This window comes from Manis pentadactyla, chromosome 2, assembly GCF_030020395.1.
Source record: "Manis pentadactyla isolate mManPen7 chromosome 2, mManPen7.hap1, whole genome shotgun sequence".
In the NCBI taxonomy this organism is placed as follows: domain Eukaryota; kingdom Metazoa; phylum Chordata; class Mammalia; order Pholidota; family Manidae; genus Manis; species Manis pentadactyla.
Genome location: NC_080020.1, coordinates 154462860 through 154488324, shown reverse-complemented (window position 1 = coordinate 154488324; position 25465 = coordinate 154462860). Strand labels below are relative to the sequence as shown.

The following is a 25465-nucleotide window of genomic DNA, read 5'->3' as shown; positions in this document are numbered from 1 at the left end:
AAAGCCCAAACTGATAGAATGCTTATAACCTGTTTTTCTTTGCACATGGCACACAAACCCTAGGATTTATCAGAATCCACAGGTCTCTTGTATGATTCTGCCTAAATAGGAACCTCAGAAACTTTGGTTTAATCTTAACTTAGAGAAGACCATCTATTTTCCTTCTCATCCTTAAAATTTGGTGGTTAGAGGCAGAACAGGTTTCTTACATTACACTTGGAACCAAAGTGTCACCAGGTGGCCACAAACCAGAATTCCTATGGGGCAAGAGTTTATCTGTAAATTTGTCATAAGTTTAAAAAATAGAATATATAAAATAAGAGAAAATTTTTAAAAACTTACAGTTATTGGTACATCTTTTGTTCCTGAATTTAATAAATGAAGATTTAAAACTTTCGGCAGATCTGTAAAAATTGAGGAAAAGACATATTTCTTAAAAGTAGTGCTTTACACTAAGTTAGAATCTTTATCTTATTAGACATCAGACTGAATCTATTCCAGAGTGCAATAAAAGGATATCATATAATAAAAAGAATGTGTTTCTTTCTAACTCATAGGTAGGAATCACCTTTCCCATAAGGACATTGTGTATTACAAGAATTGCCCTCTCCCCTAAATAACCAGACCCAAAACACAAAACATACTTTTTAGTGAAATGAAACATTACTAATTTTTTAGTTTTCCAGAAAAGCAGAATGAAGCAAATCAATGTGCAATGTGAAATTAGGTTAAAAACAAATCTAACTTTTAAAAATGGATCTTCCAAATTTGAATTATATATGGCCTACAAAAACCCCAAATTACAAATACTATTTTTTCCTTAATAAATCCTTTACTTGGTTGTTTTTAATTTTAGAATTTGAATTCTTTCTCTGACCTTATGGCTTAAAATTTTAACATTATGTCATTATAATGCAATTGAATAATCCATCCACATCAAAGCAAAAATCCAAAAGTAAGTTTTTAAAATTTCCTTTATTTTACTACTTTAAAAAAAAGATTGAGTATAACTAAACAGGTGAGGAACTGGATTAGAACACTAAGAAAATACTTTCTGCTTCAGTCTTCCTCTTAGAAGTCTTTACTTGGATTACCCCATGAGCCTTCTTTCCCACCTAGTAAACAAGGGTATCTCTCAGATGAACAGGGAATAAATCTACGAGGCCTCTGAGTTCCCAAAATTAGATGTCTACAAAATCACATAACACACTGAGAAATAACCTTCAAAGGTGAATTACAAGGAGTTAAAGCAGAGCCACTCAGCACTGAACAGGGATTTTTAAGACCTATAAAGGCACTCTCTTTTTTTACCTTGTGTTCGTAGTGTACCAAAATCTAACATTTCAGTTGAGGAATAAATTCCAGGAGCTTGGAAAAAAAGAAAACAATTATATTTCACTTTGCCTGAGTAGAATGTATTGAAAACAACACTTATTTTCCGTTTCCTTCCATTTTCCACTAACCTGTTGTAACTTCAACCTCAACAGGAAGAATGATAAACTCTGTGCTGTCTGAAGCATTAGTCTTTATTCTTATGAAGGCTGTGTGATTATCTGCTTCTCTAGATGAAAAACTGGCTCTCATCACTCCTTTAGTTTCATAAGGAGGAATTTCCTGACAAGTTAACAGAGCATAATGTAGCACAGCTTTTATAATGTTCCATAACCACCAGTTTATTGAATAAGATGACACTGATAGAAAGATACGTTATTATTTTACATACTTGCCAAGGAAAAAAACGTGCTGCGATTAAACAAACATAGTTCACTGACTGTAACATACACTCCAATTATGGAAAATGTTAAGGTGTGGAAAAATGTGCATCTTAGAGTTAATGAACATGGTATATTAAAGTGAGTAAAATAAAAAAAATAAACTTATCTGAAAACGGGTTGTCAGTTGTGAAATCAACAAAATACATTATTTATTATAATTAATCTATAAAATTAGTTATTCTTTAATGTGGTACTTGGGTGTGTAATTCAGTCCTGGAATTTTCTTTTTGTTTTTCTGCACCCTGTCTCCCTGGCCATTAGTGAACTTGCCCTTAACGATGTGGGGGCTGGGAGGGCTCCTTTAGCAAAGAGGAAATGGGGTAAGCAGGGGGAGGGAATGGGGAAGATGGGGCCAGAGGTCACAAAGAAAGGCCGTGACCTCCAAGAGCCTCACACTGGAGTCGCTGAAGTGACGAGTCTCACTGGAACCGTTTTAGCAAGTGTCCCAGAGACAGTCAGAGTCCCTTGTCACTGGAATTTTTCTAACCAACAGAAATGTCACCATCACAGGGAACTACTTTTCCAGATACCTGGGAATCTTTCAAAACAATAACCAAAAGAGCTCAGACTCTGCCTTTCCTTTCATATAAAACCTAACAAAGCTTCCCAAATTAATCTACAGCTTACCAACTGTATTCAGTAAGGCTCTCAGCATGTAAGATAACAATTTTTTCAGGCCCGTAATGACAGAACATTCATACATACACTAGAAAAAAGGCTCATTGAAAAAAAAATTTTTTTTGTGTGTGTGATATAATTCTTTTCCTGGTTTTAGAACAATCCATGTTCCTCAGGATCACTAGAATTTTCCTACACACACCTTTTGGCATATTTTGGGAAGTCTGTGTTTTAGAGTTCTTGGTCTTCACTTACCTCTTCTTTCTTTTTAGTCTCAAAGTAGGAAAGATGTGATTGGAACCTTCCTTGGCCACTAGAGATGCACCATCTACTTCCCCAGCTTTAGGGAGCTAACTTGGTCTCTGGGGTTGTCTTATGGGCTGAGGGTGAGGTCAAGGCTAATTGACTTATACTACATTTGTAGGAATAAGGATCACTATCTTTTCTTATAGCTTCTGGGAGTATTAAAACATTATGCCATCTCTGCTACCATTCATTATAGTTCTTAACTAATTAGAAATCTGAGTTTTCTTATTATATTTCATAGTGAATCTTAGTTTTTTAATCTGGAATTACAACACAAATTTAATAGCTTATAGGTCTCTGAAACCATGTTCTATATACTATTTTTCCCAAAAGCTTTTCAAACAATAAATAATTTCAAGGTAAAACATTTTTGTGAAAGGATATAAATGGACTGTCTATTACATAGTCCTCCCTGCTAGTTTGTTTCTGTATCTTAGAAGTTAGCCAAATCACTGCCAAATTTATTTCAAATTATTCAAGTCAGCATCCTAAAAATGTCCCCTCCATGTCTCTTCCTTGGTTGAGACTGGTCACAAGTCAGACTCAGAAGCTATATGTGTTTAACAGAGCAATTAATAAATAAACTTTGATCTTCTGAATTTATTCACAGTGGTAAAGTCAGTGTGTCTTCAATTATGGATGAGCTGTTGGAGTGACCTTGGTGCAAGAACTGCATTCAATACACCTCCCCCTCTTTGACTAAAGCATGGCAGACAAACACTCTCCTAAGGCAGGAACCTTTACAAACAAGGCAGCTGTTACACAGTCATTAACTTGATTAATATTTGCTAGTATTCTCCAAGAAAAAGTGGTACTCTAGGCACTGACATAAACTATTGTTAAATATTCAAAAATATTAAACACAGATGTAGATCACCTGAGAATTTAAACATTTCTAAACTTGACTATGTCTCTCTGACAATGCCATCTCTATCAACAATAAGCCTGAATGTTCGATTCTTTACCTTTAAAAGTATAATGGATCCTTCCCATAGACTTTATTTGTTTTTATCTTTTATTTGTTTTATCTTTGGTAAGCATATTGTAAGTAATTAGATTCAGAGACAACTTTACCAATATAATTCTGTGAAAGAAGAGTTGAAATCTCTTCCTTTCCACATCACAGGTTAAAGCTCCCACCAATTTTATTAACTGCTCTTCCCAAGAATTACTACTTAATTTTTCTCCCACTCTCATCCAATTTTCAAATATATTTGATATCAATTTAATATTAAGACAATAATTAAGGAAATGTCACACACATTTGTTCATGTGACAAGGAGTTAAGTCTGTCTGGCGGGTCACGTGACCATACAGGAGCAGCCATGTTGGTACTCACCCATAGTTTTCTGGTCCCTCCCTGCTGACCTGTTGGGAGTTCAAGGTGAAGATCTCCTCCACTAGAGTACATTTCTACAACCTGTGACAAAAGAGCACATGATGGTTAAGTTCAAAGTCATATTCGTAATGCAAGTGGTTGGCTGTTATATAGAAATAAGTTTGACACCCTGTTTTATTAGAAAAATCTAAAAACATTTACAGATAGAAAAGTAAGGTAAGTGTATCATATCACTAGAGTCAGTGCCCCATATGTGTAAGCAATGATGCTATTTTAAATTAAAACTGGAAGCCACTGGGAATGTGAGGTGGGGATTTTAGGAAATATCTGAAGGAGCAACAATAGCTACCCCCACTGTGGAAGAGACAAGAAACCAGGGAGATTTCAAATGTGAAAACAATTAGAACCAAAAGACTGGGTAAGATAAGGAGGTGTGTTTTTTTAAATTAAAAATAAATAAATTTGTTTGTAATCAAGATTCTGTAATGCTCTTCCTTTGGGTTTTAATTTCCAGGCTGCTATCACCAAAAATTTATTATTACTAGAAATAAATATGAACTGTATTTAAAAAAATGTACATTGGGCCAGAAGGAACTCATAGGCAAGTAAAGAAGTGGCCTTGTGAAGCTGAAAACTCTTCTTAAATTACATGAAGAGCTGTTAAACTGTAACACCAGAGAAGCTGTAAGTTGTTTTAAAAATGGTTCCAAAAATTCAATAACTGGACTGCTTTACTCTAAATTCAGACCACAACAAGCTGCATAAAATACTGCTCTTCCATTCTTCTATAAAACCCCATTATTATAAATAGTCTTGAAAACTGTAACATACTGAGATTTCATGCTAAGTATTAATTCCCCCCAAAATGAAACCCATTCAAAATCACCATCATAAACTCACCTGTAAAGGCTCACTATGAGGATTGTGTATGTTTATTATAGGTGAAAAACTGCTATTCACAGGGACTCTGGCCCCAAGGAATGGCCTCAATCGATATGGATTTGGAACTCCAACACCAAATACCTATTTCAAAGGACCAAAAAAATGCAATTTTAGTTGTTTTGTAACTAATATTTTTAGAGTTATAACCAACTGATCTAGGGAAAATTGATAAATCTAATTTTATTAGATGGAAAAATCGTTAACAACTCCCTTTAAAAAAACCAACACATAGTTTCTGTACTTGATTTAGCTACAATTTAAATTACTAAACACACACTTATATGCATCTGTAATGATTTCTATAATATACTGGAAATTGAAATGACAACAATCCTTCATGAGGTCATGGGATAGGACAAAGAAAGAAGGTAGGGAAGCAAAAGATGTCCATACTCCAATCATCAGGAGATGTATCTAGGGCCTAGACAATCTCTCAAATATCAAGCCCAGCCCCAGGTCATTCCCACACATGGGAAGGCATGGCCTTGGGCTGATTAAACAGGGTGAACCAGTTTTTCAAATGACAAATATTTAGTAAGTGCCTACAACATGCTAGGCATGAACATACAGTAGTGAACAAGATAGAAAATTGTGCCTGCTCTCATGAAGCTTACATTCTAGTATGTGGGACAGCTTACATAACAGTACAAAGGTTTTTGGGTATTGTGATATACAGTAACTGGTTGGAGTTGCCAATGGGAATACTTTTTAAAGAGTGTGGTTAGAGTAGTCTTTCCTGGGGAGGTGATGCAAGCTGATGTCAACTGAAAGGTGAGAAAAGCCATCCCTGAGAGTGTATTCAGGCAAACGAAAGTGTACAGGCAATGGGCACGAGGCAGGAGGCAGGAAATGGCTTAGTTTGTGTGAAGATGAGAAGCATGATCAAATGGGATGAGGGAGGAGAGAGATGGTAGTCAGATCCTTTCAGGCTTATTGGCCTTGGTCAGAAGTTTACATTTTGCTCTAAGAACAATGGCAAAACACAGGGATTTTCATGGGTTGATGAGATTTGGTTTATGTTCAAAGAAGATCACTCTGGCTACAGAGGGAATACTGTGGTATGGACTGGGGAGGAGTGGAAGACCAGTTAGAAGGCTCCTGTGTACTCCACTGAGAAGTGATGGTGGCTTGGGAGAGAGCAGGGGCAGAGGAGCAGAGAGAGGTAGACAAAAGTGAGATATGTTTAGAAGAAGCCTTGGTAAAAGACTAGATGTGGATAGGTAAAGAAAGACAGCTGGTCCCCGAGGCTCACCTTGAGAATAACCTGGTCATGACCCTCTGGTAGTCCAGATTGGTCATGACCCCCTAGGTCAGTTGGGGTGCCTCTGTAGGGCAAAGATCTTCATATTCTTATCATAGACTTCTCATTTATTCAACAAGTGTATGTTAGATGAGTGTCATCTATACAGTGCTTCGAAGTTATTCATCTATTTGGCATTCATAAGTTTACTGACTGCCTATAAACAACCATTAAAGATTTATTCACCATTTATGAGCACAAATTTCTGACTGAATGGAATGTTTATTCTGACACTAATTTTCAAAATACATGAAATGTTCTGGGCACTGGGGAAGAAATGTTCAAAAACAGAAGCACAAAAGTTGCAAAGTAGGAAAATAACTAAGTAAGGATTTAAATAACTGAATTCCATAGGCAGGCAGTATCTATGCATGGTGGTTGAGAGGATGGTCTCTGTAGTTACACAGACATGGATTTGTTCATACTTAACAACCTACTAGTAGCATATTTTGGTCAAATTATTGAACCTTTCTAAATTTCCCCTTATCTAAAAAAATGAGAATAGTAGTATCTATAATCCAGGCAGAAATGCATGTAAAGTATGTCTTCTAGTTCTATATAAGCAATTATTCTGAATAATCTTGATAACCTTAATATGTAAAAATCTTGACTCACCATACATGAACTATCTTTAATAATCTAAACAATGATTGTACATGAAAAAGAAGTTTATCAAAAAATTTCAAACAATGTAGTTACTAAAGAAAAAGCAGGCATGTATGTTTTAGTCTTGAAACTATTATCAAGTATGCTTCATAAGTGTACAAAAGGTAAACATTAAAAATATTTATAGTCAGTATAAAAATATTTTTTACTACTCTTGCCAAACAATCTTACATTAGCATGTTAGCTGTAGCTTTAAGATAATTTGTTCATAGTCTGATATGAATAGGGATATTCACAGATCCCTCTTTAAGTATAAATGCTCTAAGCCTAAATGTTTACATTTTCTATTATCTCTGAGTTTTTGAAGAGAGTTCTTCAAAGGTTGTCATATGATAGGTCAGAAATGATAACTATATTTTATAAAATAAATGAGTTTTAATCTCGGTCTTACCTGGTAAGTAAATACGCCATGATTGGATGTGTTAATAAATAAGGTATTTTCTACATTGCCCACTACTCTTGCAAGAAAAACTACATCAAATGATGTATTTCCTCCTGGAAGAATTTTCTGAAAAAGAACAGCAATAAAGTTAAGTACTAATTTTTAAAAATTTACTAAAGTAAAATTCAGATAAGTCACTTCCATAAACAAGCTTTCCCCTGCAAATGTTAAAGCTTTAAATTAGCCAAACTATTTTGCAATGGAAAAATAATAAAAAAAGATATCTTCATATTGCTTGTCTACAGTCACATATCTTTGACAATTATGAGTTTAAAACCCTGTACAACAGATCTCTCAATTCTGTTCATTCAACAATCACTAGACTGGAATGATGTGTCTAATCATAGGCTGTTCTGTCACCATATAGTGAAGGAGGAGTTGAGCTGAAGTTGAGCTTCTTAAATAGACATACTACTCTACTACTAAGCAGCAATTTGTACTATTCCAAAGAAGAAATAAGCCCAGGCCTCATCCCTCTGACCTTCATCACCCATTCTCAGAGAAATGGATATCTCTGAAAAACATCACCCAGTCACAGGGATGACGGTTGACGGTATGTGCAGGAACTCACTCCTATTATTTTGTGTGGATTGTGAATGTCATTGTAGTTACTGAAAAAAAATTTATTACAACAAAACAACAGGGCTGCTCCATGCAGTTCAAGAGAATATGACTGTAATTCTATCTGCAATGAAGCCTTAAATGCATTACAGTATGTGAAGTTGCTCTCATTAGGCCCCTATGGCTAGAACTCTAAAATGGTCTCTAAATTATAGCTTAAAACACATGATATTGAGACTCCTGTTTTCACCTTTTGATGTGGAAAGCTGGAAACACTTCTGCACTATTAACAACAACAAAAAATAACCAACAAAATCATAACTTTTCTTGAACCCATCACAGACTTTATATATTAACTAGCCCAAAATGTAAGGAAAGACAAGAACTTCCAGGGAGAGATGGAATGTTGATACTGGCTCACCATGGCAGAGAATGGGAGGTGAGGCTACCATTACAAAAGGGCAAATATTGAATTTAACTAAAATTTTTACACCCTGCTGAAGTCAAGTGTGGGCAAGAAGAGAGTACAGAAGCCTTGGAAGCTGTAGAACTGGATGGGGGCCATACCTGAGACAAAATCAGTACCAGACAGCTTATCTGGTAAATCATCTAAATAGTCTGAAATTAAACAACACACTTCGAAATAAACCACCGGTCAAAGAAGTAGTCACAAAGGAAATTATAAAATATTTTGAATAAGTTGTAAGTTAAAACACAGCATTACAAAATTTATTGGCTGTAGCTAAAGTAATACTTGGAGGCAAAGTTACAATATTACATGCTTATTTTGAGAAGAAATGTCTCAAGTCAATAATCTATAATTCTACCTTCAAAAACTAGAAAAACAGTAAATTAACCCAAAATGTGCAAAAGGAAGAAAATAATACAGGCAGAAATGGAATAGAAAACAGAAAAATACTAAGAAAATCAAACCAAAAGCTAATGCTTCAGAAAGGTCATTATCCTTTATGCATAAAAAGGATGAAAAAGGAGGTAGAACAAATAACTCTATGGCCATAAATTCAATAATTAGAAGAAATGGACATATTATCTGAAAAACATAATGTGACCAAGCCCACTTGAAACAAAATAAATAACGAGACCAGACCTATATCCACTAAAGAAATTTAATTTGCAGTTAAAAACCTTCCTACATAATAAAGCCCAAGGCTAGATGGTTTCACTGGTAGAATGGTAGAATTCTCTATCAACCATTTAAGAAAGAATATCTACTTTACATAAACTTTCCAGCATCCAGAAAAGGTGAGAACATTTCCCACCTCATTTTATGCTTTTATGCACAATCAGCATTACTCTGATACCAAGACCAGACAAAGACTTGAGAAGAAAAGAAAATTACAGTCAATATCCCTCCTGACATAGATATACAATCATCTACAAAATACTGGGAAAATGAACCCAGTCAATATTTAAGAAAAGATAATACACCATGATCAAGTGGTTTTTAACTTGGCAATGCAACTGTAGTTCAACACTCAAAAAGCAAATCAATTTAACCAATATTATCAACTGACTAAAGATGAAAAACCACATGATCGTTTTAATAGATACATAAAACAGTTTAACAGAATTCAATATTCATTTCTGACTCAAAAATCTCAGTAAACTAGGTTAACAGAAGACAGCTTCCTCAACTTGATAAAGAGGATCTATTAGAAAAGTAGAGCTACTGTATTTCACAGTGAACGACTGAATGCCTTCCCCTCAAAATTTGAAACAAGGCAAGGATGTCCTTTCATGACAGCTATTCAACACCATATTGTAAGTACTAGCAGTGCAATGGGGCAATAAATAAAAAGCACAGAGAAAAGAAGAAAAATCTGTCCTTAGTCACAAACAACATGGCTGTCTACATAAAGAAGATATCCCCCAAAATATCTTCTAAAGTCCTGTTAGAACTAGTAAGAGTTTTACAAAGTCACAGGAATCAAGGTCAATATATAATGATCAATTGTATTTTCATATACTAGCAATGAACAATTTTTATTTATTTATTATTTTATTAATTTTTTTATTAAGGTATCATTGATATACACTCTTATGCAGGTTTCACATGAAAAAACAATGTGGTTACTACCTTCACCCACACTATCGTGTCCCCCCCATACACCACTGCAGTCACTGCCCATCAGTATAGTAAGATGCCACAGAGTCACTATCTGCCTTCTCTGTGCTACACTGTCTTCCCCATGATCCCCCAACACCATGTGTGCCAATCATAATACCCCTCAATCTCCTTCTCCTTCCCTCCCCACCCAGTCTCCTTTGGTAACTGCTAGTCCCTTCTTGGAGTCTGAGTCCAGTACTGTTTTGTTCCTTCAGTTTTGCTTCGTTGTTATACTCCACAAATGAGGGAAATCATTTGGTACTTGTCTTTCTCTGCCTGGCTTATTTCACTGAGCATAATATCCTCCAGCTCCATCCATATTGTTGCAAATGGTAGGATTTGTTAGCAATGAACAACTTTTAACAAGTATCATTTACAATAACATGCACAAAGAAATAGTGAGGTATTAATCTAGTACATTCTAGTTCTGTAAGCTGAAAACTACACTAACATCACTAAAAGTAATCAGAGAAGACTTTAAAAAATGGAGAGACAAACTGTGTTCATGTATCAGAAGATACATGTATCAGAAGTTACGGTATTAAAATGTTAATTCTCCCAGAACTGATTTGTATTTCCAGTGCAACTGCAATAAAAATTTCAGTCTAAGGAGAAATAACTAAATGCAATGTTAGATAAAATCCTAGGACAGTAAAAGTACATTGCTAGAAAAACTGATGAAATTTATGTAAGTTTTTTAGTTAACAGTATTGTAGTGATGTTAATTTTCTGGTTTTGATAATTGTACTATGATTATATAAAATATTAGCAGTAGCAGAAACTGGGTGAGGAATATATAGGGATTATTTTTCTACACATTTAAGATTAATTCAAAATAACAATAAAAAATCTCAGAAAGATTGAAAAAAAGAAATTGATAAGCTGATTCTAAAATTTAAGATGGTGAGAAAAGGGATAAGAGAGTAAAGCCATTTTGAAAAAGGAAAACAAAATAGGAGGCTGCACAATACCTGATTCTAGGAATTACTAAAAAGCTACAGTAACCAAGGTAGTGTGGTACTAGTGAAAGGCAGACGTATTGGAGTCTATCTGTTAGATACATATTGGAATGTCATGTGGAGTCCAAAAAACAGACCCACACCTATGAGGTCAATCGATTTTTCCCCAAAAATGCAGGGGGATTTCGGTGAGAAAGGATAGTCTTTTCAACCAATGCTGTAGGAACAACTATACACCCATATGCAAAACAAACCAAAACAACTCTTGGTCCTTCTCTCAAAACCTTGAAAATCTCTATAAAAAACATTAACACAAAATGGATCATAGATTAAATGTAAAATCTAAATAAAGCTATTAAACTTCTGGAAGAAAAACTGGAGAAAATCTTTGTGACCTTGGTTTAGGCAGAGTTCTTAGCTACAAGTCCAATAGCATGCATGACCCATAAAAGAGAAATTTGATAAACTGGACTTAATGGAAATTAAAAGCTTCTGTCTTTGAAAGTCTATAAAGAAAATGAAAAGACATGATGCTGACTGGAAGACAAGATTTGCAAATCCCATATATGACTAAGAACCTCAATTTGAAATATAGGAAGAACTCTCAAAAGCTCAGGAAGGAAACAGAACAGCCCACTTAAAAAACAGATGAAAGATTTGATTAGACATATCACCAAAGAAAATACATGGATGGCAAATAAGCAAATGAAAAGATGCTCAGCATCATTAGTTACCGGGAATGTAAATTAAAATAAAAATGAGCTAACATTATACACCTATTTGAGTAACTAAAATTAAAAACCAACCAACCCAAACTTGACAATACCAAGTGCCATAAGGACAACAAACAATTTGGCATCTCATACATTCCTGGTGGGAATATGAAATCTTTAGTCACTATGAAAAACTGCTGAACATGTATGTAGCATTTCCAATTCCACTCCTACATATTTATGTAAGGGAAATGAAAACTTCTGTTCACACAAAATCTCTATGTAAATAGTTATAGTGGTTTTATTTTTAGTAACTCCAAACTGAAAAGAACCCAACTGTCTTTTGCCAGCGAATGGATAAACAGACTGTAATACTGTCACCCAATGAAATACTACTCGGCAATAAAGAACTGATACATCCAACTACATGGATCAGTGTGAAGTGCATTATGATACATGCAAGAACCCAGACTCAAAAAGCTATATACTGTATGGTTCCATTTATATAACCTTCTGGAATAGGCTATACTCAGAGGCTTGAGCTGATTGGGTTGTTTATTACATGACTATGAGTTTGTCATAACTCAACTATATACTAAAATGGGTGAATTTTACAAAAGGATAATGTAATAAAATATATACATATATATTTTTGCAGATTCATTCAAAACAATTTAGCCTAGACCTTTGTTACAAGGATTTCAGTTTATTTGTGCCCTAGAGCAAGGACAAGTAATTGAATGTTTAGGTTAACCTCTTGGTAGGTAAGAATAAACTCAAGTCTATTTTAGGACAAGATTTCGAAACAAAGTGGATAATATCACTGAGTTCAGGCAGTATGTCCACATTTCTCAGAATCCTGATTTAAAATCCATAGGGTCACACTGCTGGCTACTATTTAACACCTTTATTACTCCTCTGATGGTTTAATGATTAAGTCCTGACATCTACAGACATGGAGAGGTACCTTAAGCCATTTGAGGCAAAATGACATTTTCCCACTTAAGATGCCATTCTTGTAATACAGATGTTTAATTTTTGTACCACACCAAGAAAAAAAAAACACTAAAAAATACAGAGCTCATCAGAAACCCCCACATAAGGGAAGGAGTGGGGATTAACAAAAAACCTCACAGAAATGGGCAGTAAAGAAATTTGTATGGCTCATTCTGGCCACTGCATTAAGGAGAAAAATTAATTTACTCTAAGAATTTGAACTATAATTCAGGACTCATGCAGGTCTACAGTCTGATTATATATTAGTGGTCAAAAAACCTTAAGCAGAAAATGTAATGTTCAGTTGGCAGTGCTGGGACCACTAGTATCAGTCATTCTCTTTGGAAAACTCAACTTTCATGCAGTCTAACAGTGACTAAGACTGCCTTCACTGTAAGATGTGTCCCAATTTCAGAGATCTAAATATGTTTAAAAAACTGTTAGGCTCAATGAATATGGTGTTCCTGTTTGGTAACAGTTCAAGTGTCAAGTATCAATGAAGATATTCATAAGGCCTGGTTTACCACAGGGAAATATATCCAGGCAGAGGAAAAACTCGTTTCCTTTAAAATTTTTATGGGAACTTAATTTTATTCAAAAAGTATATATATTTAAATATCCTTTAGAAGCCCAACTAAATTTCAAAAAGTAACGGAAATTATCATGGAATGCTTAATTCTTAGCATAATCTGTTATTACCAGAACTGGACATCTAGTCTTAAGTAGATGACTTTCTAGTTCTGTCACTATGAAACTATGATTTTGCCAAGTTACTAAACCTTTGTTGTTCTCCATCTCTCCTACTTTCAAAATGAGCCAGTTTTATTAGATGATCACTAAGATCTAATTATTAAAGAAACTGTCAACATGACCAATCTTGCTGCCAAATTCCTATGGAAGATGAGGCTTTGTTTCGTGATGTCATCTTTATCCTGGGGTGTGTGTGTATGTGGGGGGTTGTTGGTGGTGGTGGTGGTGGAAGAGCCCAGAAATGAAGAGTACAATTTCTCATCGATATTTCCCAATATGCAGTCAAGACTTGACTCTATTATTTCAATACTTTAAGATGATGCTGAGAAAGGCAACTAGAACAAATATTTCCTTCATAACAGGAAAAATCTAGTTCCAAGTGACACTTAATGGCATAACAAAATGGTGATTAAACATAACAGCAAATGCAGGCTCTGGAATGTAATCTTTCTATAAGAGTTCATCAGATTTGCTACAATTCACTTTTTGTTCCTTTCCCTGCACACTTTCTAAATTAGATGAATTCAGTGTGATAAAATTAGAAAACAGTAGAAAAAGTAATGAACACAAACACCATGTGCGAGCCTTAGTCTAACATTATCTGCAGCTAACCATCTCATCTTTGAACTATAGCTCAGTTCCTGGCCTTTCTGCTCCCTTGGTGATCTCATCCAGGCCCACAGCTCCTTAGCTTTACCAGTGACTCCTAAACTTCTATTTTGAGTCCAGTCCTTTCTCTCATATGCCAAACTCAACTGCCTACCTGGCATCTTCTCCTGGCTGTTAAGGAGGTCTGAAATTTAACATGTCCAGAATTAAACTATTGGCTGTACTACCCACACCTGCTCTACCTCAGCCAGAATTCTCCACCTCAGATGATGGCAACTCTGTCCTTCTACTTATTCAGGACAAAAATTCTGGAGTCAATCTTGACTCTTCTCTTTCTCTCAATCTCATTTCAGGAATCCGTCCAACCGGATGTATCTTCAAAATATGTCACAAATCCAATGGCTTTCTTCCCTTCCTCACCCTGGTCAGAGTGATGCCTTCTTACCACACAGTACTACAACAGCCAGTGGTGACTCTAATTCTCCCCTGGCCCTTCTTTAGTCTTTGATAAACAGTGATCCTTACAAACCATAAGCTATCATTTCATACTTCTGCTCAAAACCCAGATACGGCTTCTCATTTCAATCAGGATGAAAGCCGAAGCCCTTACCATAGCCTGTAAGGCTCTTCACAGTCTGTCCCTGCTCATCCCTCTGTGCTTCTCCTCTCTCCCTTGCTCACTCTGGTCTAGTCACACTGTCCTCTTTGCACACTAGGATGCTTTTATGCTGAAGCCTTTGTACTGGCTAAACTCTGTGTCTGGAATGTTCTTCGGCCATATATTCCATTTCCCTACCTATAGTCCTCTCTCTTCCCTCCTTCAAGATGTTCAAATGCCACCTTGCGAATGAAGCCTACTCTGAACCACCATATTTAAAACTGGAGGAGTGATGTACCATGGTGACATAAGACATTTCTCCTTTTCAGCAACAGATTAGAAATCTACCCATGAACGAAGTGCCTTTGTAGGAACTGTGGGATCCAGTGCCATCTGCCAGGAGACTTGGGTGTTATCTTGTCTACCTGTGCACCTGGTAACAGGCAGACAGATTTTGGTAAGGCTGTGGAACCAGTGAACCTGACTTAATTCCTCTTGCTGTGGTTGGGAAAAAAAACTGATGAGTGCTGACATGGAAAAATATCCATGGACAAGAGAGATTTTGTAAAAGTCTAACCTTTCTAAGGAGAGATTCCATCTAGCCATTGGAGTAAAAAAAAAAAAAAGGGTTTGGTTGCAGTGGAGACCATAAGAGGAATTTTCCCAGCACCACTCCACTTCCCCTCCCCTCAGCCCTGCCCAGGCCACACTGCATGGGACTGAACTGTCTGGCAGCAGTGGCCCTCCCTACTGGGGCTAAAGGAGAGCAGTGAGTGAGTGCCTGGCTATTCATTATGCAGGACATAGCTGGAGAAACCCATTTCTCTCCAGTGGCACCCAGAGTGCTGAGACAGGACCTCCACAACTGGGGGAGGGAGGGAGAAAAGAGGCTGGTAAGAATATCAAAGGCCATCAAAGCAGGAAAGTCTGCCCACAACCCTCTGAGAATACTTCACCCAAGGATCTTCCTACCAGGTCTACAGGTACCCCCAACACCCCAAGTACTAAACCTATACCTCTCCTCACTCTACAGCCAGCTCTCTGTACTCACCTCCAAGTGCAGTGGTGAAAGCAAGTCCAGTAAATGGACTATCAGAAAAACATACCAGGATCTGAGGGTATGGGAAAAACCACAAACCTGAGCTATAGCACCATCTTCCAGAAAATCCAAAAGGTGGAGAAAACTCCAGACACAGCAGCACCAACGAGCAGTATACTCCACCTGAAGACAACTAGTAAAGATTTAAGATGTCTGCTATTTCAAATGTTAAAGCAGCAACACAGAACTACAAGGAACATGAAAAATAAAGGAAACATGATCAGCAAAAGAAGTAATTCTCCAACAAATGAGCTCAAATGCACAGAATTTTACAATCTAGCTGATAAAGGATTCAAAGTAGTTCTTTTGAAGAATTCCATGAGCTATAAGAAAACTCAGAAAGATAACTCAATTAAATCAGAAAAAAATGAACAAAATGAGACATCTGTCAAGAGAAAAAAATCATAGAAAAAGAACCGAACAGAAATTCTTAAGTTGAAGATTTCAATAAATGAAATGAAAAACTAAAACAGAGAGCAGCAGAGGAGAACAAATGAAAGAATTAAGTGATCCAGAGGAAATTTTGAAATAAGCCAATTAGAGCCAAAGAAAAAAAAGAGAAAAGTGTAAAGAAAAAACCTACATGACCTATGGGACCCTATCAAAGAACAAATACTAGACTTGGTGTTCCACAGAAGAGAGGGAGAAGGCATAAAATGTATTAAGTAAAATAATAGCTGTGACCAGAGAAACATAAAAAGATTGCTGGGAAGCCTTAAGGTACAGGAAGATAATGCAGATCATAAAAGAACAGTCAGGGCAGCTGTGCAGTTACTCTGCAGGACACCTGTAGGAAGAGCAATGCTGGACAGTTGTGCTGGGGTTAGCATTTTGCTAGGCACAGAGATGAAGAGTCGTGGCTAAGGAGTTAAGAATGTTTTAAGTAGTGAGTCCTGGGGTCTAAACAAGATAACGGAGAAGAAAGTAAAAAGGAAGAGAGATGAAAAGAAGAAAGTGGGGAAATCCAGAGAGAGCTGCCAATGAGGTTGGAAAAGGTTAATAGAGGAGTCCAAAAGCAGGGAAGAACTTGTGATTATAGGGTGGTAAGGTGTTTGAATTTATGATTACAGGGATGGAGCAGTTCCAGATGATTTCAAGGTTCTGGGTGTGGTCATGGACTTAGATGGACTTAAAGCAGAAGTGGGTAACAAAGTTAATGTAGTTAAATTTTCAAGGATCTGAGAGATACAGTATTGTCATAGTATGCTGAAATCACTAGGATGATGACTGAGTAGAGAAAGTTAAGTCACTGAACCAGGAATTAAGTCTTCTGTGATTAAAAGATAAGAAGGGAGAAGTTTGTAGAGGACCACTAAGAAGAGAAACAAAGTTTCTGGCTAGATGGCTTTAGTCTCAAAGGAAGGAGATTTTACAAGAGTTTAGAAGACAAAAAGTCTGGAATCAGCATTAAAGTAGAAAAGAATGAGTAATCTCCGTTTGAGAAGTCTATAAGGGTACTAAGATCCTTACCCTTGAAGAACCAGGTGTCAGCTAAGGCAAGACCAAGCATACAATGAACAAATTAAAGAGGTTTGCCATGGAATGGGAATTTCAGAGTATAGTAAAAAACCTGGGCAGAAGCACAGAAGGAAAAAAAAGAGAAGTAACAGCTAAGAACTTCCCCAACTTGGGAAAAGACTCGGACATCTAAATTCATGAAATTAACCCATCACCCTATTATCTTGATGCAAAAAGACTGCCAAGACATAATATAATGAAACTGTGAAAAGTCAAAGATAGAACCCTAAAAGCAGCCAGGGGAAAAGACTGTAATCTACAAAGGAACCCCATTAGGCCATCAGCGATTTCTGAGCAGAAACCCTACAGCCCACGGGAGAATGGAATGACATACTCAAAACTGGAAAGAAAAGAACTGCTGGCTAAGAATACTCCATCTGGCAAAGTTATCCCTTAGATAGGGAGGAGAAATAAAGACTTTCTCAGATAACCAGAAGCTGAGGGAGTTCATCACCACTAGACTTGTCTTGTAAGAAATGCTCAAACGAGTTCAAGCTGAAATGAAAAGATGCAAATCAGTGACATGAAAACATATGAAAGTATACAACACACTGGTAAAGATAAATATAGTTAGACATAGAAAACTCTAATTCTGTAATAGGATGGCACGTTAACCACTCAATTATAGTATAAATGTTAAAGAAAAGTATTAAACGTAATTATAGGTCCTATAATTTGTTAAGAAATACAGAATAAAAAAGGTACATGGCATCAAACATATAAAAGGGAAAGAGTAAAAGGTGAAGCTTTCACATGAAATTGAAATGTAGTTGCTCTCATCTTAAAGTGGACTGTTTTATCTAAGCCTCATGGTACCAAAATGCAAACCCAGAACAGTCACAAAAGTTAAAAAAAAAAAAAAAGGGGTGGTGGTGGTGGTGGTGGCAGGAGACTAAAGCTTAACACAATGGAAAATTACCAATCTACAAAGGTAGACAGAAACACAGGGATAAAGAATCAGTGGAAATACAAACAACCAGAAAGCCACTAATAAGATGGCATTAGTAAGTCCTTACATGTCAACAATAACTCTAAATGTTAATGGATCGAATTCACTAGTCAAAATGCACAGAGAGTCTGGACAGATAGAAAAACAAGACTTAACCATATGCTGCCTAGAAGACTCACTTCAGCTTTAAGGACACACACAGGCTCAAAGTGAATGCATTGAAAAAGATACTCCATGCAAGTGGAAACCGAAAGAGAATGGGGGTAACTATGATTATATTAGACAAAATAGACTTTAAGCCAAAAATGGTAATGAGACAAGAAGGTCATTATATAATGACAAAGGGGTCAATTCATTAAGAAGATGTAACAATTGTAAATATATACACACCCAACACTGGAACACCTAAGTATATATTAACAAATATTGACAGATCTGAAGGGAGAAATAGACAATACCATAATAGTAGGGAACTTCAATACCCTACTTTCAGCAATGGGTAGATCATTCAAACAGACTATCAAGGAAATGCTGGATATGAACCATACATTAGACCAAATGGACTTAATAGATATATAGATTACTCCATTTAACAGCAGCAAATACACTTTTCTCAAGAGCATACAGAATGTTGTCCAGGACAGATCAGAGACAGCACACAAACAATCATAGCAAATTTAAGAAGGCTGAAGCCATACCAAGTATCTTTTCAGACTACAATGGCATGAAACTAGAAATAAACATGAGGGAAGCTGGAAAATCTACAAATATGTAGAAATTAAACAACACACTCCTGAACAACCCATGGGTTAAAGAAGAAATCAAAAAGGAAGTAAAAAAAATACATTGAAAAAATGAAAAGTAAACACAACATATCAAGACCTATGAGACATTGCAATGCAGTTCTGAGAGAACTTTATGGCAATAAATGCATATATTTAAGAAAACTGAAAGATCACAAATAACCTAAGATTATACCTTAAGGAACTAGAAAAAGAATAAACTAAGCCCAAAGTTAGCAGAAGGAAGGAAATAACAAAGATCAGAGCAGAAATAATTAAAATAGAGAACCAGAAAAATAGAAAGAAAAATCAACAAAATTAAGAACTGTTTTTTCAAAAAGATAAAACAGAATCAACAAATCTTTAGCTAGACTAATCATGAAGAAAGGAGAAAAGGCTCAAACAAAATAAAAGGGTACATTACAATAGATACTACAGAAATACACAGGATCATAAAAGACTAATATGAATAATTATACACCAACAAAAAGGACAGCCTAGAAGAAATGGATAGTCCTAAAACCTACAACCTATCAAGACTGAATCAGGAAGAAACAGAAAATCTGAATAGATCAGTAATGACTAAGGAGATTGAATTAGGAATCAAAAACCTCCTAACACAAAAAATTTCCAGGACCACATGGCTTCACTGACAAATTTTACCAGTTAAAGAAGAATTAATTCTAACATTTCTCTAACTTTTCCAAAAAAACTGAAGAGGAGGGAATACTTCCAAACTCATTTTATGAAGCCAGCATTACTTTGATATCAAAGCCAGATAAGGACATTATAAGATTTCTCAAAAAAATATTAGCAAACTGAATTCAACAATACTTTAAAAGGTTTACATACCATGACCAAGTGGGATTTATCCCTGGGATGCAAGCATGGTTCAATATATGTAAAGAAATCTGACACATCACATTAATAGAATGCAAGATAAAAATCACATGGTCATCTCCATAGATGCAGAAAAGCATCTGACAAACTACATCCTTGCATGATAAAAACCCCCAACAAACTAGCTATAGAAGGATCATACCTCAACATAATAAAGGCTATATATGAAAAACCCACAGCTAACATAATACTTGATGGAAAATTGAGAGGTTTTCCTCTAAGATCAGGAATAAAGACAGGGTGCCCACACTCACACTCAACATAGTACTGGAAGGCCTTCTTAGAGCAGTTAGGGAAGACAAAGAAAAACATCAGAATTGGAAAGGAAGAAGTAAAATTGTTATTATTTGCAGCTGATATACTCTTATATATACAAAATCCTAAAGACTCAAAAAACTGTTGGAAATGAAAAAATTCAGAACAGTTGGGAATTTCTGAATTGCTATACACTAACAATGTTGTGTTGCTATACACTAAAAATGAGACATCTGAAAAAATAAAATAAAACTATCCCATTCACAGTAGCATTAAAAAATTCTTTGAAATAAATTTAACCAAAGAGGTGAAAGAGCTGTATAATGAAAACTACAAAACCTTGATGAAGGAAATTGAAGACACAAATGGAAAGATATCCCATGTTCATGAATCAGAAGAATATTGCTAAAATGTCCATACTACTCAAAACCATCTATAGATGTAATATAATCTCTATTAATATCCCAATGGCATTTTTCACAGAAATAGATAAAAATTTATCTATTATCAATACAACTTAATAACCAGAACCAAACAATCTGATTACAGGATGGGCAAAGAACAGTTTTTTTAGACATTTTTCCAAAGATATCCAAATGGCCAACAGGTATATAAAAGATGCTCAAAAATTCTAGTAATCAGGAAAATCTAAATCAAAATCACACTGAGATATCACTTCACACCTGTTAGAATAACCATCACTAAGAAGAGAAGAGATAATAAGTGTTGAGGATGTAGAGATAAGGGAATCCTATATATTGCTGGTGGTAATGTAAGCTGGTTCAGCCACTATGGAAAACAGTATGGAGGTTCCTCAAAAACATTAAAAATAGAACTACAATATGATCCAGCAATCCCATTTAAGGTGTTAAGATGTTGTACACCTTAATCTTACACAATGTTATATGTGAATTATATCACAATCCTACAACATTCAAAGAAATGAAAACAGGATATCAAAGAGATATATGCACTCCCAAGTTTATTGCAGTGTTATTCACAATAGCCAAGATACAGAAAGTGTTGATGGATGAATGAATAAAAAAGTGGTGGTGTGTACACACACCACATGAGAAAAAAGGAAATCCTTCCATCTGTAACAAATGGATGGACATTGAGGGCATAATCCTAAATGAGGTAAGTCAGACAGAGAATTACTTTATGACGTCACTTGTATGTGGAGTCTAAAAAAGCTGAACTTGTAAAAACAAACAGTAGAATGGTTGTAATGGGGAAGCTGGGGAATATAGTGTGGAAGGGTACAAATGTGTAACCAGTAGATAAGTAAGTTCTGGAGATCTAATGCACAACATAGTGATTATAGAAAACAATACTGTATTATAAATTTCAAAGTTCCTAAGAGACTAGATCTTAATGATTTCCACCACAAAAAAGAAAGGATAATTATGCAACACATTAGAGGTGTTAGCTAACCCTGTGGTGGTCATCATATTGCAATATGTATAAAATCAACATGCTGTACACCTTAAACTTCTACAATGTTATATGTGAATTATATCACAATAAAAAAAGAAGAAAATTATTCTACAACACTTGACACACTTCTAATCCTCTTATCCTGCTCTTCTTTTCCTCTGCTTGTATCGTCATCTAGCATTTTGCAAAACTTTTTTATTATTCCTGCCTCCCCTCTGCTGCTGTCACCCAAACCTCCCAGAGTAATCATAAGTGAAGAACCTCTGCTGTTCACTAATAAACCCAAAGTGCCTGGCACTTAGTAGGCACTCAATAAATATTTGTTAAATTAATTCCTTATTTCCACTCAGGTGGCAAACTATTTTCTAATTTAAATTTTTGTGTAGGTTTTAAATTGCAAAAATAACTACTTATTTACTTAGAGATACAGTATAAAGATGTGTGGAAAAAAAGTTAATATGAGCAACCCTCCTCCATTCTCATCCTTTTCAGCTTACCCAGCTCACCAGCTGCATCTATCTATACCTTACTCTGCTGCTAATTCATACATCCAAATAAATACAGATTTTCCAGTTTTTATAAAAATGGCATCATATTCTAGTCTAAATATACTTTTATAACATATTAACATATGTAACATTATTCCAAGTCAATAGATACAACTGTAGTTTATTCTTTGTATTATCTGCACAACAATTTTGTATCACTGCTATATCATATTTTGTTCAATTCCCAGTAACATCCATGGATTGATCAGAGTTTAACCTAAAACAGGATAAACAATGTCCAGGTTTCTACATCTAACTGAAAATAATCATTAATATTCATTAATGATCTTCAACCTGTGAGACATTGTTTATTATAGCATAGTAAAATAAGTGCCCAGAAACATTTTCATTTTAGTTACAGACTGAAACAAACTTTATAGTAGTCAACCTCCAGTTTATCTGAAAATTTAGTCAATTAACAGGTTCTAGATAATCAAGGAAAAATTTTTGTTTGCTTACCAAAGTCTGTAACATACCTCGTTTCCACAATTTTTATGGTCATCAGAATTTGACTATTATAGAGTATTAAAACAATCTGTGTCTTTGACACAAAACACCTATGACGTATTTTATGGCCAACATATAATATATCCATGAAAGAGGAATAGGCCTAAACTGCAGTCTTAATAGCATGTAATTTTTAGTTGTAATTAATTAGACAATTTTAATTAACAGGTAATTATAACAGATAATTATTAGAAGTTATACATAGAAGAGTAAGTTGTCACAGCACGACATTCTTTGTTACCCTGATTCTTCTTGATCTCCAGGTTTTAAAATCAAAACCTTAGCAAGGGGGATTATTTGTGTGTGTTGACTATGGTTATGTAAAACTTGGCCTTTTACACAATAATTATTCTTTTCTATATTTCCTACTGGTTGGTTAATGTAGAGATGATATTGGTTAATAATCAGTAACTTGAGTTACAGAAAATGCTTTATTCTTGAAAAAATAAGATCTGACCAGAATTCTGAGGGTGCACAAGGGCAATCAGAGTTAGATTTGAGATAAAGGTTCCTATCAGAGTCATAAAATTTAAGTAGAAGAGAGATAAGGGTATTTTTTTTCCCCAAGAGTTCATTCCATCTCTCCCCTCCACTTCTTGAGCTTCTGGAATCAGTATCTTACTGTAGCAAATAAAAATGGAAAGGAAGAAAAGGGAAAAAAAGAGAAGATAGCATAGATTTTGGCAATCTCCTGAGGCTAAATCTGAATTACCTAAATGTAGATCTGCATAGATATAGATAATTTTATTGTTTAATTCTATCTCCTGACAATGGAAAACACATCCTGGTTTTTAACTTTGACTACATACAAATTTAGTTTATTTTTTTGACAAATTTCCAAAAAAATGAATCTCTGCATAAAGTTCATATGTAGAAATAAATTCCTGGGAGAGCCTAGTTCAGAAATGTCAATTTGGTGGCCTTTAGCTTGTTTTGTTTGGTCCACATTGTCTTTCTAGACTTGAATTCATTTCAGTATATAAAAATTGGGGGTTTTATATAAAAATTCCTATTTCTGATTATTTTTGGAAAAATCAGAAGAACTAGGCAGGTACTTACACTCCCACATGGCAACCACTGGCTGGAGCCCAGAACAAGCTGATCCCTTTGGAGGGGCCACATGCTATCCAGGTCACCTTTCTTCCCACTTGGCCTGCTTCTCTCCTTCACACTGCCTACCTGACTCCTTTGAGAATCTCTGTGTGTAACTCTCAGTCTAGTCTCTGTATTGTGATAGCAACATGGAAAAAGAGAAAACCCTGGTAGTCTTCAACACGTGTGAAGTTTTATGTTTAGATACAACTAAACATTGCCTGAATTAGCAAATTAAATTAACAAGTTAAAAATAAATCTGTAGTATAGTTGTCAACTATTTTTAAGCTGTTTCCATTTTCATTTCATTATTTTCCCCTTTAACCCAAACTACACACTGGTGATGTCTAAGAGCTGGGTGGTTCCGTTTGCACATACATGCTGCCTATACTAAAGCTGAATATGATACAAATCACTGGGTAGGCCGACAGGGCACCCAGACCCTCAGCCTGGCTCTTGAACTGCAGGACCAGGGGCAAACCCCTCAGAGGGTCAGCTTTTCATTTTCACAATGAGGGTACTGGACTAGATGAATACACATAGCTCTCCCCCAGCACTGGGATTCTATTATTTGAGAATATCAGTACATTTCTAGAAACTGTAAAAATGCCTTCTAGGTAATGATATTAAAAAAAATTTGAGAAAACTATCACTTTAAGAAACAGTTCACAGAATTATAAAAAATGTGAAAAGATTTTTTAAGGAACAATAAAGAATAACTAAAGGGAAATTTGGTTTAAGAAATATTTTAGAAAAGGGATGTTTTTTATTGAGTACCACAAAAAATTAAAATTTTTAATGAAGTAACATGCTAACTTATCAATTCCTCGTTTATAAAATACTTTTAAATTTAAAAAAGCCGAATATGTGTCATTTTTTTTACTCTGGAAGTTGCTAGCTTAACAACAATGAAATAGGATTTTAGAAAGAAGAAACGTAAAAATCTAAATAATTGGTACAATTCGTATGTTTAATAAAAGGTCCTTTTAGTTATGTATTATTCTCCCTTCTTTGGAGTCACTGAAAACCCTGGGAAAATGAAATTAGTTCCATTCATTTATTTCCCTCTGATATTTGCTATTTAGCTATTTTAGAAACCTATTTATAAGATATTTTGGAAGACTATATATACTAAGGCTTGATGTATTCTCTCAAATTCAATATTAAGATACAACTTTTTTGTTAGATAAAATTTTTTAATAACAAGTTTGCATACTATCTACAAAAATGATTATAAGTAAAACTTAGAGGATACTTGTGGTAGGTAGAACCCTAAAACAGCTCCCCAAATTTCCTGCCCCAATCTCCAAGATTGTGAATATGAGGTAATACCACACCTATGATTATTTACATTAAACAATAAAAGGATTTTACATTTTACAATAAAATGTAATGAGGTTATTTTAGCTGACTCAGTTAATCAAAAAGGAGACTATCCAGGTAGGTTCTGACCAAAACACATGATAAAAGCAGAATTTTCTACACTGGTAGCAGAACAGGAAGCTGATCTGAGATCTGAGTACGAGGTAAATGTGACAATATTGCTGGCTTGGAGATGGTGACAAGGCATGTGGAGGCCTTAAGGAACTGAGGTCCCCGGCTGACAGCCGGCAATGAAATGGGGACCTCAGGTCTACAAGCACACGGAACTGAATTTTGCCAACAACTTGAATGAG

General features: G+C 35.3%; 1 protein-coding gene across 2 annotated transcripts in view; it reads right to left on the bottom strand.

Annotated features, from left to right (window-relative positions):
• Positions 1 to 25465, bottom strand: part of TMEM131 (transmembrane protein 131) — a 237384-nt gene that overhangs the window by 65598 nt on the left and 146321 nt on the right. For both annotated transcript variants that reach the window (XM_057496958.1, XM_036879946.2), the window contains exons 6-11: positions 7338 to 7454; positions 4939 to 5061; positions 4039 to 4119; positions 1464 to 1614; positions 1312 to 1368; positions 343 to 404 (exon numbers count right to left, since the gene is read on the bottom strand). In XM_057496958.1, the coding sequence (XP_057352941.1) occupies positions 343 to 404; positions 1312 to 1368; positions 1464 to 1614; positions 4039 to 4119; positions 4939 to 5061; positions 7338 to 7454 (591 nt within the window). The remainder of the gene's footprint in view (positions 1 to 342; positions 405 to 1311; positions 1369 to 1463; positions 1615 to 4038; positions 4120 to 4938; positions 5062 to 7337; positions 7455 to 25465) is intronic.